The 15,145-nt window shown below is 42.3% G+C and overlaps 1 protein-coding gene across 8 annotated transcripts in view; it reads right to left on the bottom strand.

Moving 5' to 3' along the window:
• gulp1a (GULP PTB domain containing engulfment adaptor 1a) overlaps positions 1 to 15,145 on the bottom strand; it is a 125,835-nt gene that overhangs the window by 16,376 nt on the left and 94,314 nt on the right. For all 8 annotated transcript variants that reach the window (XM_059032187.1, XM_034003085.3, XM_059032186.1 and 5 more), the window contains one exon: positions 11,733 to 11,831. In XM_059032187.1, the coding sequence (XP_058888170.1) occupies positions 11,733 to 11,831 (99 nt within the window). The remainder of the gene's footprint in view (positions 1 to 11,732; positions 11,832 to 15,145) is intronic.

Here is a 15,145-nt window from a genome sequence, read left to right as displayed (position 1 = left end):
TAATAATTCAAAGAATACAATTACTTGAATACATAGTGTGTGGTAATGAAAGTTTATTCAATTTAATAGCCTGGGGATGTCAGACAACACTAATTTTATTTAAAACATGTGCTACTATGAGGTAATTATAATATATAATTTGTATATATATTACGGATTTGTGTCTTGAGATTTATTTAACAATGTAGCACTCTCGGGGACACTGTCAGCTCATCCTGGTTCTGAATAGCCAGGTGGGGTTTGCAAGTCTTCTGTTATTCCCTTTAAAACTTGTCCACCTGGAGACATAAGCTTACACTATCAGACTAAACTTACTGCAGTTAACAGTACTTTACGGATTTGTTTTGGGATGTTGTTCTTTATTCAGTTGCGTAGCTCCTGAAGTATGGAAAAGGCTTTGGAGATATTGCTGTAGAGGTGTAGACTATGGAACACTTTTTATTGCCTCTGTTGGCAACATTGATATTTAATGTATTTGCTTACGTTTGCTCATAATTTGCTTATGAAATGTATTTGCTTACGATTGTAAGTCGCCCTGGATAAGGGCGTCTGCTAAGAAATAAATAATAATAATAATAATATTTAGTGCTTGGAGAATGCCCGTGTTTTTAAGGCTATAGCAAAGGATTAGCTAGCTAACTATCTACATTTATTTATTTATTTATTTATTTATTTTGGGGGGGGGGCACTCAATAAAACGAAAATGTTCTGATCTCCAAAGCCTTGAGCTCAATTGCAGACAGTAAAGTGGGATTGTTTCGAAAAAATAAACTGGATTACACGTTCAGCTACCATGGAGGAAGGATCTTCGTGCTTGGTGGACATTTCATTACCCCTTAATGAAGTGGCTTGTTTGTGTGTCCGGGGCACTGCATTAGAAAGCCTGCTAGTAATGAAGCCACAACAACAGTAACTCACAGATTAGAAGCAGTGTTTGCATGCTATTAAATTCATGCCATGTCTTTGCTCTTGGCAAGCTACAATCAGAGACACTAGTGGAAAACGATCAAGAACTTGGCAAGAACATGGATGCTCTTGCATATAACCACAAGTCCCCATGAAGCAGGCATCAATATGACTTCCTGAGGAACAGGGATAGCTATAGTAAGAAGGTACACTTGGACTCCGTTATCAGTATGTAAGACCTCATCTCAAAAACATTTGCACGCATCCTGTTCTCCATAATGAACCAGGTACTGCACCATGTGGTGCTGAACTTCTCCATAAGCATCAATTGTAAGATAACACCCTCTCAAGGGGTATTTTTAAATTTGGTCTGTTGAGAAAGTCTCTCCCACCATACAAGACGAAATGATCATTCTGGGGTGTAAAACCCCACCTCTAAAGGACTGGGAATGCATCTGTATCATTATCTGTTTTTAAAATGGCCAACTGTTACAATGGTCTTCAGTGCTATGCAAAAACATTTTAAGCTGCAGGAACAATTCACAACATACAGAACAATACTGCTTAAGAAAAGGGAGTATCTCTGATACAGATCTATATTATTATACTTGCTATGACACATTTATAATAAAAAAAAAAAAAAAAAAAAACATTTTACCATCAGATACAATATTTTTTTTGTTGAACGTATTGTATTACAGAAAACATAATACATGCAACAACAATGTTTAAATTTGTGTTGGTGAGGTCAAATGAGCTTATTTAAATGAAAACATAGCCAATGTTTATTTTCCAAAACTTCGGCATTGTTGGGGTTTTTTTTTCAGCATTACCAGCATTTTGGTAGAGTTTGAGAGAAATAGAATTTGCGGCCAAAGGAAATTGCATCAGAGCTGGTCACTGTTCAGTTTAACCACAAGCTGCAGAACACTTTCTGCTTTCAAAAGGAATTGCAGTAACACAGACTGTAACTCATGAAGGTCAATTGTGTTCTACATCTTTACTGACTACGAAAAAGAGAACAGACTTTGATCAAATATGTTTTCTTTAATTGCCATGCTGTACCAAACATCACCGGGGTTTTCGTGAACTAGTGCTTTCTTCTTTACAAGTAGAATTCCGATCTCGCCACTTACTGAGTTTACAGACTTGTTATTAGAGGCTGGTTTCAAAACCGCTGTGAAAAGGCTGGCTGGTGGTGACGTCAGGCCAGGAACTAGACAGGACACATAGTGTTGAGTGAACTGAGATGTTGTGCCGGTTTATTATAAATAAAACGATTTAAAACACAAAACAAAACAGAGAACAAACAAAACGGCATGTTGGCCAAAATAAACAGACAGACTAAAACAGTGGACAATCCTCAAAACAAGCATCATGATGAACTGTTTAGCACAAGTAGCAATTGTTGTTTTTCTTCTTTCCCCTCCTCTCTCACGTTCACTCTTAACACCTAACCCCGAGTGAGTGATTAGTGCAACTGTATTGTGCCGGAATTCAATTGCTAATTAATCATTCACTTGAATCCCAGCATGTGAACTAATTTGTGCCATCCCCATGCTCATCTGTATGTGACGTGATTGTACAATCCCCATGCCTAAATACAAATACAGTTTACATCACTCGTGATACATATCCCACATTATATCCCATGCACCCATACATATACACACACACCAACAATAACACACCACATACAATATAAAACACAAAAATACGCACGGGGGGGGGGGCACCCCGCCACATATCTCCCCCCCTTATGCACAGCACATATTATTATTTATTTCTTAGCAGACGCCCTTATCCAGGGCGACTTACAATTGATCACATTATTTTTACATACAATTACCCATTTATACAGTTGGGTTTTTACTGAAGCAATCTAGGTAAAGTACCTTGCTCAAGGGTACAGAAGCAGTGTCCGCACCTGGGATTGAACCCACAACCCTCAGGTCAAGAGTCCAGAGCCCTAACCACTACTCGATTACATATGGCCTTAAAGGCCACCTCCCCCCTTAAAATCCCCAAAGTCTTGAGTTGCTGAGTAGCTGAGTTGGTGTGTGATTAGTACCAGGTGAGTGGTTTAATTGAATAGAAGTTGTTTTGCTATCTGATTGGTTTCCACGCAGTTGTTTTTTATATATTAAGCAGCCTATTTTAGCGCCAGCCAACAGAAGAGCCTCAACAAAAGAGCCGGGAGTCTAGCTGTGGGAGTCTACAGGTAACCAGAGTCTGAGGCAAGATAGGTAATTGGTCCTGCTCCTACTAATTTTTTAATTAACTATTTAAGTATTATTTTTATTAGTTGGTGTTTCAATTTAGGGAGGAGTGTGTGTATGTGATTTTAAACCAGGTAGTGTGGTTATTTGAATATTAAGGTGATTTGCAATTTGTAATTTCTCAGGGAGGGTGGTTTGCATTTGGATTGGTCTCCACACAGCCTCCTGTAGTGGTGTGATCCCCTTTGAAGTGTGTAAAAGTATTGTCAATAGAGCAGTTAGCAGTTGTGCCAGTCCCCTTGCAAAGTGAGGTGGAACCCATTTAAGGGTGTGCATATAATAGTGGTCAGTCTACAGGAACCAGGGACTGAGGCAGATAGGCTAGCTCCTGCTTCAAGTAATCTTTAATTCACTACATTTGGTAACTCTGTAAGGTGGTGTTTGAATTAGCTGAGTTGGTGTGTGATTAGTACCAGGTGAGTGGTTTAATTGAATAGAAGTTGTTTTGCTATCTGATTGGTTTCCACGCAGTTGTTTTTTATATATTAAGCAGCCTATTTTAGCGCCAGCCAGAAGCGCCAGCCAACAGAAGAGCCTCAACAAAAGAGCCGGGAGTCTAGCTGTGGGAGTCTAGCGAGGGGAGGCCTGCGCTGAGACGCTGTTCCAATAGATCCAAACCTACCGGGGCTCTAGAAGAAGCTATCTACTAGTCAGGTCTGTACCCTCCACCCTACTGCTCCTACTGTGCCTTTTGTCCTGCTATGACTGTCTCTCACATCCCTGTTCTGTCCTCCCGTCCTCGTCCTCTGCCCTCCCTCCGCTGCTGCTCCTCCAACCCCTCTAACCTCATTTCTCTGCCTCTCCCCCCCTCCCGCACACTCTCTGGTGCACTCTGGAACTGTCACTCTTCTGCTAACAAAGCTGATTTCATATCTGCCTTTGCCTCCCACCTCTCGCTGGATTTCCTTGCTCTCACTGAAACCTGGCTGTCCCCTGATAACACTGTTACTCCTGCTGCCCTGTCCTCTCTCTACGTCCTGTCCCATACCCCGCGCCTCACTGGACGGGGAGGTGGGACGGGTCTTCTCCTCTCTCCCTCCTTACTCTTTTCTGTCCCCTCCGATCTCATCTCACTCTCTGTCAGTACCTTTGAATTTCATGCAGTCCAACTAACCTTTCCCTGTCAACTCCTGCTCATTGTTCTTTACCGCCCCCCTGGGCCTCTCACTCACTTTCTGGATGAACTCGACTATCTACTCTCCTCCCTCCCCTCCCTGTCTACCCCGACTGTCCTTTTGGGTGACTTCAACATCCATCTCTCCAACCCCAGCCACTCTGCTGGATTCCTCCCTCTCCTGCACTCCTTCGACTTCTGTCTCTCTCCGTCCCCTCCTACCCACAAAGCTGGCCGTCAACTGGACCTCACCTTCTCCAGGGCCTGCTGCCCCTCCACCCTCTCTGTCACCCCCCTGGACCTCTCTGATCACTATTTCATCTCTTTTTCTCTGTCTCTCCCCCCTCTCCCTGCTCCTCCTACCCCCACTGTCACCTCTCGCCGTAACCTCCGCTCTCTCTCCCCCTCTGTCCTTGCCTCCACTGCTCTCTCTCACCTCCCTCCTATCGACTCCTTCTCACAACTCTCCGTAGACTCTGCTACCTCCACCCTCTTCTCCTCACTCACCTCCTCCCTCGACTCCCTCTGTCCCCTCACCTCTCGTCCTGCTCGCCCCTCCCCTCCCCATCCCTGGCTCTCCTCTGCGCTCCGCTCGGCAAGAATCACACTGCGATCTGCTGAAAAGAAATGGAAGAGAACCAAACTCCCTGCTGCCCTAGACCTTTACCGCACTCTCCTCTCCTCCTTCTCCTCTACTCTCTCCTCTGCTAACTGTGCTTATTTCCAATCTGTAATCCAAGCCTCCACTAACAACCCACGTAAACTATTCTCTACCTTCTCCTCCCTCCTAAACCCTTCCCCCCTCCTCCTCCCTCCTCTATCTCCCCTGATGACTTTGCCTCCTTCTTCTCTTCTAAAATTTCAGATATCCGCAAACTCTTTAACACCTCTCCCTCCCCCGCACCCCCTCCCGCTCCAACTCCTACACCCACTGCAACCCCTACTAACTCACCCTCCTTCTTCACCTTCTTGCCCCTCTCAGACTCTGACCTCTCCTCCCTACTCCAGGGTCACAAACCCACCACGTGTGCCTTGGACCCCCTCCCCACTCACCTCTTTCAAGCTGCTGCTCCTGCTCTACTCCCCTTCATCTCCTCCCTCCTCAACACCTCTCTACTTTCTGGTATCTTCCCCTCTGCCTTCAAAAAAGCCTCGATCACTCCCCTCCTCAAAAAACCTACCCTCGACCCCACCTCCCTCCAGAGCTACCGTCCTGTCTCCCTCCTACCCTTCCTCTCCAAAACCCTCGAGCGGACTGTACACCGCCAGCTCTCTGCTTTCCTGTCCAACCACTCTCTGCTTGACCCTCTCCAATCTGGCTTCCGCTCTGCTCACTCCACTGAAACCGCCCTCCTGTCTGTCACCAACTCACTTAAATGTGCCCGAGCTGCCTCTCTCTCCTCTGTCCTAATTCTCCTCGACCTCTCTGCTGCCTTTGACACTGTTGATCACTCTATTCTACTATCATCTCTTGCTGACCTGGGGATCTCTGGCACTGCTCTGGCCTGGTTCTCCTCCTACCTCTCCAACCGCACTTACCAGGTAACCTGGCGTGGAGCAACCTCCACACCTCACCCTCTCTTAACTGGAGTCCCCCAAGGGTCAGTCTTGGGTCCTCTCCTGTTCTCTCTCTACACCCGCTCCCTGGGCCCCCTCATCGCATCCTATGGTTTCTCATACCAGTTCTATGCTGATGATGCTCAGATTTTCCTCTCCTTCCCCACCTCTGACTCCACCATCTCCTCCCGTATCTCTACCTGTCTGTCTGCTATTTCCTCCTGGATGCACTCGCATCACCTCAAACTCAACCTCTCTAAATCTGACCTCCTTTTCTTTCCCTCCTCCTCCCCCTCCTCTGATCTCTCTATCTCTGTTCCTCTGGAATCTACCACACTCTCTCCCTCTTCCTCAGCTAAGAACCTTGGAGTCACCCTGGACCCCTGCCTCTCTTATTCCCAGCACATCTCCACTCTGGCACGCACTTGCCGATTCTTCCTGAGCAACATCCGAAGAATCCGACCCTTCCTCACCAACTATGCTACCCAGCTCCTGGTCCAGGCCCTGGTACTCTCCCGCCTAGACTACTGCAACTCCCTCCTGGCTGGCCTCCCTGCGTCCGCCACCCGTCCGCTCCAGCTCATCCAGAACTCTGCTGCCCGCCTGGTGTTCTCTCTGCCTCGCTTCGCCCACGCTACTCCACTACTCCACTCGCTCCACTGGCTCCCGATCACCGCTCGCATCCAGTTCAAGACTCTTGTACTAGCCTACAGATGCCTTGACCAGTCTGCACCCAGCTACCTCCAGACCCTCATCTCTCCCTACACCCCCACTCGACCTCTCCGCTCCGCCTGCACTAGAAGACTAGCTCTACCACCGCTACGCTCCCCTGCCTCCAAAGCCCGCTCCTTCTCCACCCTTGCTCCGCAGTGGTGGAATGACCTTCCTACAGATGTCAGGACTGCCCAGTCCCTGACCACATTCCGGCGCCTCCTTAAGACTCACCTCTTCAAAGAGCACCTGTAGAACTCCTCTGTTTGTATCCTGGGACACTATCACCCTTCATGTAAATGTGCTTTATTTTGCTCTTATCAGCCCCTATTTTACTGCATTTAATCCTGTACTTCAGAATACTGTAATCTGCCAAGTTTTTAACCTGTAGTACTTTGTATTTAATCATATCCTGATGTAACTATCACTATTACCTGCTGTATTATTGAATTGTGGTTTGTCAAACTTGTACTTTACTTGAACAAAAGTTATTGTATTTCTTGCTCTTATTGTATTACTTGTATTGTAACGCTTGAAATGTTTTTGCTTACGATTGTAAGTCGCCCTGGATAAGGGCGTCTGCTAAGAAATAAATAATAATAATAATAATAATAATCTTCCTGGGTCAGAAACGTAGGTATTAAAGGGTCCCCGGGCAGCAATATTGCCAGTGGCAATGCTGTCAGTGCATTCAGGGAAATCCTGGTGGCAGAAATGCTGCTCTTGGCAATGCTGAGAATGGCAATGCTAACAGTGGCCATGCTGTCAGCAGCAATGCTGACAGTGGTGTGGCATATTCCACCAAAGGCCACAGCAAATCCCTGGGGGTCAGCAGCAAACAACCCCCAGGCGACAGCAAACAGGCCTCCTCGGGCGATAGCGAGCAGAACTCTCCTGGGTTCTGGCGTAGATGTGCCTACTCCCTGTGGAGGTGGGAGCAGCTCTTCTCCCTCTGGCGGTGGAGGTGGGAGCAATGGGTAGTTTCCCCCTGGTGGTGGAGGCAGTGGCAATACTGACCTCAGTGCGGGGCACTTTGGTTGTAGTTCCTCCTCCTCCCTCCTCCTGGAGGGGGCAGTTGATCGGGAAGTGCCTACACTCTCTGCAGGCAGGGCACCAACTCGAGATTTTGATTACTCTGAGGTAGGCTTCCCTGTGGCTCTTCTGCTATATAGTTGGCAGGGGTGCGGGGTATTGCGGGGTGTAGCACAGGTGGCACTGGAGGTTGGACCCAACGGGCCTTTGGGCTCATCCCCTTCCTCGTTTGTGTCCCCGTCAACCTCTGGGCAGCTTTCCTCCTCATGCCCATAGAGACAGCAGTAGGTGCACCACTCCTCATTCTTCCACTCCGCAGTGGAGTACTCCTCTAGTACCCACTGGATGGGGTCCCACGGCCGGGTCCAAGGGTTCACCTCCCTGCTTCCCCTATCCCTCTTTTGAGTGGGTGCCTGAAGGGGCGCATGGAAGGGGCAGCGCATGGTGGTGTGCCTGGGTTTGGTACAGGCTAGGCACCAAAACTGCGCTTCCTCCTTCAGGCTTTGGGACTGGCCGTTCCTCTGCTTTCCCCTTCGGCTCCTTCTCCCCATTTTCTCCTTTCTTCCTCCCAAAAACACACACAGTACTGTTCCTGGCCTGCGTATTAAAGGTGCTGTTTCCCACTTCTCTGACACCATATGTAAACAATAACACACCACATACAACATAAAACACAAACATACGCACAAGAGCGGGGCACCCCACCACAACCCCATAGCACAATTCCTGAATGACCTAAGCAACATTTATCTCCAGGCATGGGAGCTATCGGTACTATGAAAAAGTAGATAAGCAGGACCTATATCCACTGTAAGTTTCACATACTGTACAGTGAGCTGGACACATACATTCTGATGTATGTCCAGACCAAGTTCCATCTCAATTGAATAAGTGCTTCTCTAGGTATGCAAAACCTTAGTGTAATCGATAGAGAGACAGGCAGACAAACAGGGTGCCTCCATATACCCCCAGATTCTGATTCCCTAATAACTCGTCAACCCACCTAGACTATATCAGTAAATATATCAAATATATCCAAGCTCTTAGAAAAGCAAATTGTACTACTATAAGTGTCTACCTTGCATAAAAAACATCAAAGAAGTATCTGGATGAAGATGGTTGATAGTTTTCACACCGGGAGATCATTCATGAAGGGCAACTTAATAAACACAGATCCGATGTTGCTTTCTTGACCAGTAATCACATTGTTCAAGCCGTTTAGGCTTTTTAAAGCTCCCTGTATTCTACATGTGTATTCATGTGTATTCTCGAATGTGCAGTACCATTAACAAGTGTTTTTTTTTTTCTTTTATCTAAATATTCCCTTATCTCCTTTGTCAAAGGACAAACCAAGACTATAAGATTTTATAAAACCATGAGATTGGCATTTCAGAATCTATTTTAAGGATTCTATTGGGGGGGAACATCTGGAATTGCAGGAAATGCTTGATATTCCATATATGCGCGAGGCTAGACAAGAGAAATTTACAAGAGAGTGCTATACAATTAAACTGTCACTGCTCCCTTTACTTAGTTCAGCTTTAACATTACCAATAACACTTTCTAAGCACTGGTCATTTGCAAAAATGTATCACATAAGCTTTGTTGTTTTTGAAGGCACCAACAAAGGCACTCACTACTATAAGGTATTCGAGATTATTGTGAACTTGAATCCAACTCTTTCGGTCAATGGTACAGACAGACCCAAAAGCAAAAAGCTGCCAAGATAAAGATAGCATTCTCAATCTTTAATCATTCAACTCTTATCAAGAGAAAATTTGCAGCACAGGGTGGGAAATAGTGAATGGGCTCTGGTACCTGGCAATGTAACAGCAAGTACAGCTGCATTGAGTAGCAATATTCAAACAAATCATGGAAGGCTTAGTCAAAAGAAATGTTTTAAGCCGTGTGTTTACATAAGTCTTTTTTGGGGGGGCGATAGAAATACACCCCTTGAACCTGTGAACACAAATGTTGGGCCCTGTCATGTTGTGTCAAGCTTCAATATTCAAACAAAATGATTGGGATGTCTGGTAAAGATATATTTAATAGAACAAGAATCAGTAAGTCTCTTAAAAGTACATTCAGAGACCATACATTAAAGTGCTATCTCAGAATACATCTTTATGAATATGTTTGTAATGTGTTTAAAGAAACACTAACAGTATACAGAATAAAGCAGCAGATCAAAAAAAGTTTCCAGATGAAACCAGCATATACAACAGATAAAGTAGATGTCATGAAAAGTTGGTTTTTACTATCCCAAGTATAAATGTCTGACCGATGCAAATTACCAACATACTTTTCAGCTTTTTCTGTTGAAAGTGGCTATGCACGCAGAAGAAATAAAGGGCATTGCGATACAGAAGGGCATAATGTGTAATTGGAACAGATTGCTCACCAATGTTAAAGATGCAAAAGAGTCTTAAATGATTTCAGAAACCAACTGAAATACATATTACAGTACAGCAACCTTGTACTTGTAATGAACTCTTATGACAATTTAAATGGATTGAAATGGATATACTGTATGTTTGTGATTTGTGTGTATTTCCTGTGTCCTCTGGGACGACTGTTAGTCAAACTCAATAAATACAAATATATAAAGGATGGAAGCCCTCCTTGCGACAAATGTGGCCATATTGAACATAATGGGTGTGGAAAACCCTGCTTGATTCTGCCACTACTTATCATGTGACCTGCTTTTGGTAAAATTAAAATACAAAATCATACAAATAGAATACTGCCATAAAAACAACTACGGACAATGAATTTGAGCAGAATTTTTTTTACAAAAATATAAGTACAATTAGGTCTTAAAGGTGTTACAGAACACCCTGCAAAATGTACAATGTACATTCACCCATCATCAGTCAAAAATCAAATCGGACAATACATTTCTCAAGATTTACCCGGGAGCGTTTGCCAGGAGAAAAAAAAAATGTCTTCTCAGGATCGCAGTGTATCCAGATCATGCTCCCTCCTGCAACAACCTCATCAACCAGAGCACCAGCATTGTTGCAGGAGGGAGCATGAAATGGATACACTGGGATATTTAGAAGAAAAATATCTTTCTCCCGGTGAATGCTGAAATAATAAACGTTGAAAAAAATATTTTAATTGCCTAATATGTAAATAAAAAAATACAATCTACTGGAAATATGTTGAAAAAAAATTGCTACGATGTGGACAACAATGGATACCACAAAGATAACGCAACGTGTTTCTTGTAAACTGTTAATTGGCTCCCCCTGCTGGACAGTGGCTGCACTTGCTTTATTGAACCTCTAATGAGGCATATGACAGGAGAGTCTAATCTCTTATGAGCCATGACAGAAATCTTAGAAATGTATTTTAGTGCATTGCACTAAAATTAAGATTAAACAAATTGCTCCATAGTTTATTTTATATATTTTTTTATTGACAATAACAATACAGATCACAGATTTGTATGTGCTATTCAAAAGGTGATTTACTATGGTTCTAGTAATGTTCTGTATGACAAGGTTTCAACTGACTACATCTTACTAGAACAGATGGTCACTAATCAAATACAAGATGTTGAAACTCTGCCTAATAATTTACTTGTGAAGGCTGCCAGGTTGGTATTAATGGTTATTTCCCTAAAGGAAGTAAGGCAGAGTGTGATTATTAATTATAGTGGTTTGCACATATTTCAATTAAGCACTGTGGGTGACATGCTTTCTTCCAAGCTACCTGTGAAGAATGTAATGTTTTCTGTTTCTTTTTACATATACCATGGTTGCTGTTTTAGTGTATGGTATTTGCATCTCAAACCTACTGCAAATTATAGCAAACATGTTGCTTCTTCTGCATAAATTACTTTGCAGTGATTTCACCTACCGGATTTCCTGATGACAGCTACATTTGCCGCCTTAGACATTCAATCAAAAAAAAAAAATAATTAAAAAGGTTTATTGTTAAAATACTGCTCCACGTGCTAACAGGTGACACAACATCTAACAAAACAACTATGGGAATCATACACTGCAGTGTAAGCATATTCTCTTATCCCTGAAACGCCAAGGGAAGCTACATTTAAAAGATACAATTCAAACTTGCAGGTAATTATCATACATTACAAGAAATACTTACATTGAAATTCTACTTACTTTCGTTTTGGGATCTAGAATTTTCACACCATAGATCGAGATTTGTAATTCCACTTTAGGCGTTTTCTGTCCTTCAGATTTCTTTATATGTCTTGCAAACTAGAACAAAATAAATAAATAAATAAATAAATAAATAAATTGTGTTGGAACTGGTATCAGTCCTTCCTGCCTGTTATCCAATCGCAGGTTTAGTTATTGACCGGAAACAGTATGATAGTAGAACAGAGAATGCTGATGTTAGTTACAGTTAGTTGATTGCTTCTAGGCTTACGGTTCGGACATGGACACGCACCCGTTCTGCACCAGAGCTAGAGCAAGACGTTCCTGCCTGCTGTAAGGTACTGTCATTTTGCCATCCTGTCTAATAATAAACATCGGTTCATCATTGCAAGTACTCTGTTGTTGTGTGGATGTATTTCACCCTCGCCTCAGTTAAATGATAGCTAAAGCAAATGCACGACAGTATTAAACCATTAGACTCAATGTAGAAAGAATACAATATTAATAGACATTACATTTTTGTATTTATTATTTTCCTGGTTGGTTGTTAGTGGCAAATCACATCTGAGTAGAAATGCAGCTCATGTGATATACTGTACATACATATGACTATTGGTAAGGTCCCTACACTTGAAATAAATCAATACGCTGATAGAATGCAGCAAAAGAAATCAGACAAACTAAACACATTTCAATACATGCCCAGGAAATGAAGCTACCTTTATAAAAAAATAAACTGACCTGCTCACAGAAGCATTTCACTTAAAGCAGCTTCCAGATGTTTGTTCTAAGCATCCCTTTCGTTTTGCCTGGTTCACTGTTCATTCCAGTTTCACAATGGTTTGGGAACTCAACTAACATTTTCTTTTCTTTTAATACATTAGCATTTGGCTGTTTTGGTCAGTTTAGTATCATTTTTATTAGGTCTAAACAGAGTAATTTAACAGAAGTGACAGACTTAACTTTTTAATATATATATATTTTTAAAACTCAAACTTCAAGCTTCAGCTTTCACTTCTAAGGATGCATTATTTAACAAAAGGTTTAAGTTAGGGTACACATGATGGGTGCACATGAAAACAGCACTAGACATCTGAACACAGAGACAAAGCATGAAGTCTTGTCATAACATTTGATTTATGTTATCATATTAAAATTACTAAAGTATGTTAATCTGAACCATGTCTATGTTTACAATGGACTTCTGAAAATGCCGGCAGCTTAGTGCTGAAATGGCTCATGCATTTCCACTGGACAAAAAATGTGGTTTTGGTTTGGTTTTCTCTTTTGTCTGTATCGCTCGGTTTGGAATTTTATGCAAATATTGGTTTCGGTTTTGGAAAATCATAACCGTTGCATTCCTCATTTAAATGTTTTATTTTAATTGTGCATTAAGTCTTTCTCTGATGTGGTATAACATAATGGTGTTGTTTTGCCTTAATATTAACATTAATGGCATATTTACTTAATAGTCCATGTATGTCACAGGGGTTACCCTAAAAATAAGACATTAATCATTTTTGATAAGCATTAACACATGAGAAGGCGTGGCTTTCAAGGATACCACCTACTCCTCATAGATAGATGTGGTCAGTATACGCATACGCACAATTACATATGCATTGTTTTTCCAAAATTCCATACAAATACACAATATTTTTTCATTGCTCATAGCTTGCGTATCTGTGTTTTGGACAAAAAGTTGTATTGAGCAACCAGAATACACAGACAGAATAGAGTGAAAAATCAAAAGATAAATCTGACAAAATTAGTAGCAGAGGTAATAATAAACGAGATCTAAAGAGCCAATAAGAAAATGACATGTAGCGGCACCGGATACGAGCTAGATTGCTGAGAACTAGTAATTACTGTAGTACTGTACATCAACAATTATAAAACACACTAGAGATCAGACAAAGTAAATGATTGAATAGCAATGGGAGAAAATACTGAAGAAACTTGGAACAAGACTGTTGTTGGGGAGGAGGAGGAAGGCCAAGATGATGATGATGATGAAGGTGCACCAGCAGAGAAGCAGTGGCGTCGTGGTGGCAGAATTGCGACAGGTCAGCAAAAAAGTGATGTTTGGCAATTTTTTGGCTACGATGCAGCAGCTGATCATAACGGATGCAATATCTACCGGCATAAGGTAAAGTAAATTATTATTTTTTTATATATTTTTGTAGACCGGTTGAATTTGTACTTGACATTTCTCAGCATATATAACTATAAAACAAAAATGTTCGTTTTGGTGGGGTTTCTTCAGGACAGCAAACAAAAAAAAACTGTAGGTTTTACATACCTTTAAAAAATAACGTTTGAAGTTGCCTCTGTGTGCATCTGTTGCTTCTGCTGTGGTACAGTTTGCAGTTATTTTATGTTTTGGTTTGTTTGTTTACATATTATTTTGATACAACACATTGTACATTTGATGCCTTTCTGGAGCACCGGTGTTACGTTGAATTCAGTGCCCCGTGGAAATCAGTTTCCTCTGCTTATTGTACTACATGTAAGCAGGTGGTTTGGCGATTTGTGTTCCGCACTCGCCAAGGTTTGCTTTGGCCGAATCCTGAGGTGAACACTTTTTTCTAAGGTTAAGGGTGAGGGTTAGTCTATATTCGCCTGATTATAAGACAATCCCCCCCCCCTCCAACTAAACACAGTAAATTACTGGCAGGGGAAACTGATTTCCATGGGGGAACAGAATAACACCGGTCATTCCGAAGTAAACTGTTGTATGTAGAAAATGATTTTACAGCAAGCTTTGGCATTTCGGAGACTGTGTGGTCCAGTGGTTAAAGAAAAGGGCTTGTAACTAGGAGGTCCCCGGTTCAAATCCCACCTCAGCCACTGACTCATTGTGTAACCCTGAGCAAGTCACTTAACATCCTTGTGTTCCGTCTTTCGGGTGAGACGTAATTGTAAGTGACTCTGCAGCTGATGCATAGTTCACACACCCTAGTCTCTGTAAGTCACCTTGGATAAAGGCATCTGCTAAATAAACTAATAATAATAATAATAATAATAATAATAATACTTGTTTCCATGTTTTTCCAGAACTGGTAAACGTTGCATTTCATTTCACTGACAATTTCATAGCAAGCACGATATTCACACTGTGCTACACAGTTGTATTCAAACAGCAGACTGGCCTCAAACACACCTCTCCGTTATGCTGACATACTTTCCTTGATTTGGGTCAAAGACCTGACAGGCATTGAAAAAATTATAGCATGGCGACATTTGGCAGCTGTTTCTGAAGGACTCCTAAACTGGTTACTAAGCAACCTGGCTCAGAACTTTTAGTATGTCAGTTAAAATACCACAATAAAAACCGTCAGTGAACTACAGTATTATTTAAGAACCATTAATTCATTAAAAAAATGAAACACACACGGTACTGAAATAATATT

Source organism: Acipenser ruthenus, chromosome 10, assembly GCF_902713425.1.
Source record: "Acipenser ruthenus chromosome 10, fAciRut3.2 maternal haplotype, whole genome shotgun sequence".
Lineage (NCBI taxonomy): Eukaryota > Metazoa > Chordata > Actinopteri > Acipenseriformes > Acipenseridae > Acipenser > Acipenser ruthenus.
Note: the sequence above shows the minus strand (reverse complement) of the source record. Positions and strands in the feature narration are given on the sequence as shown.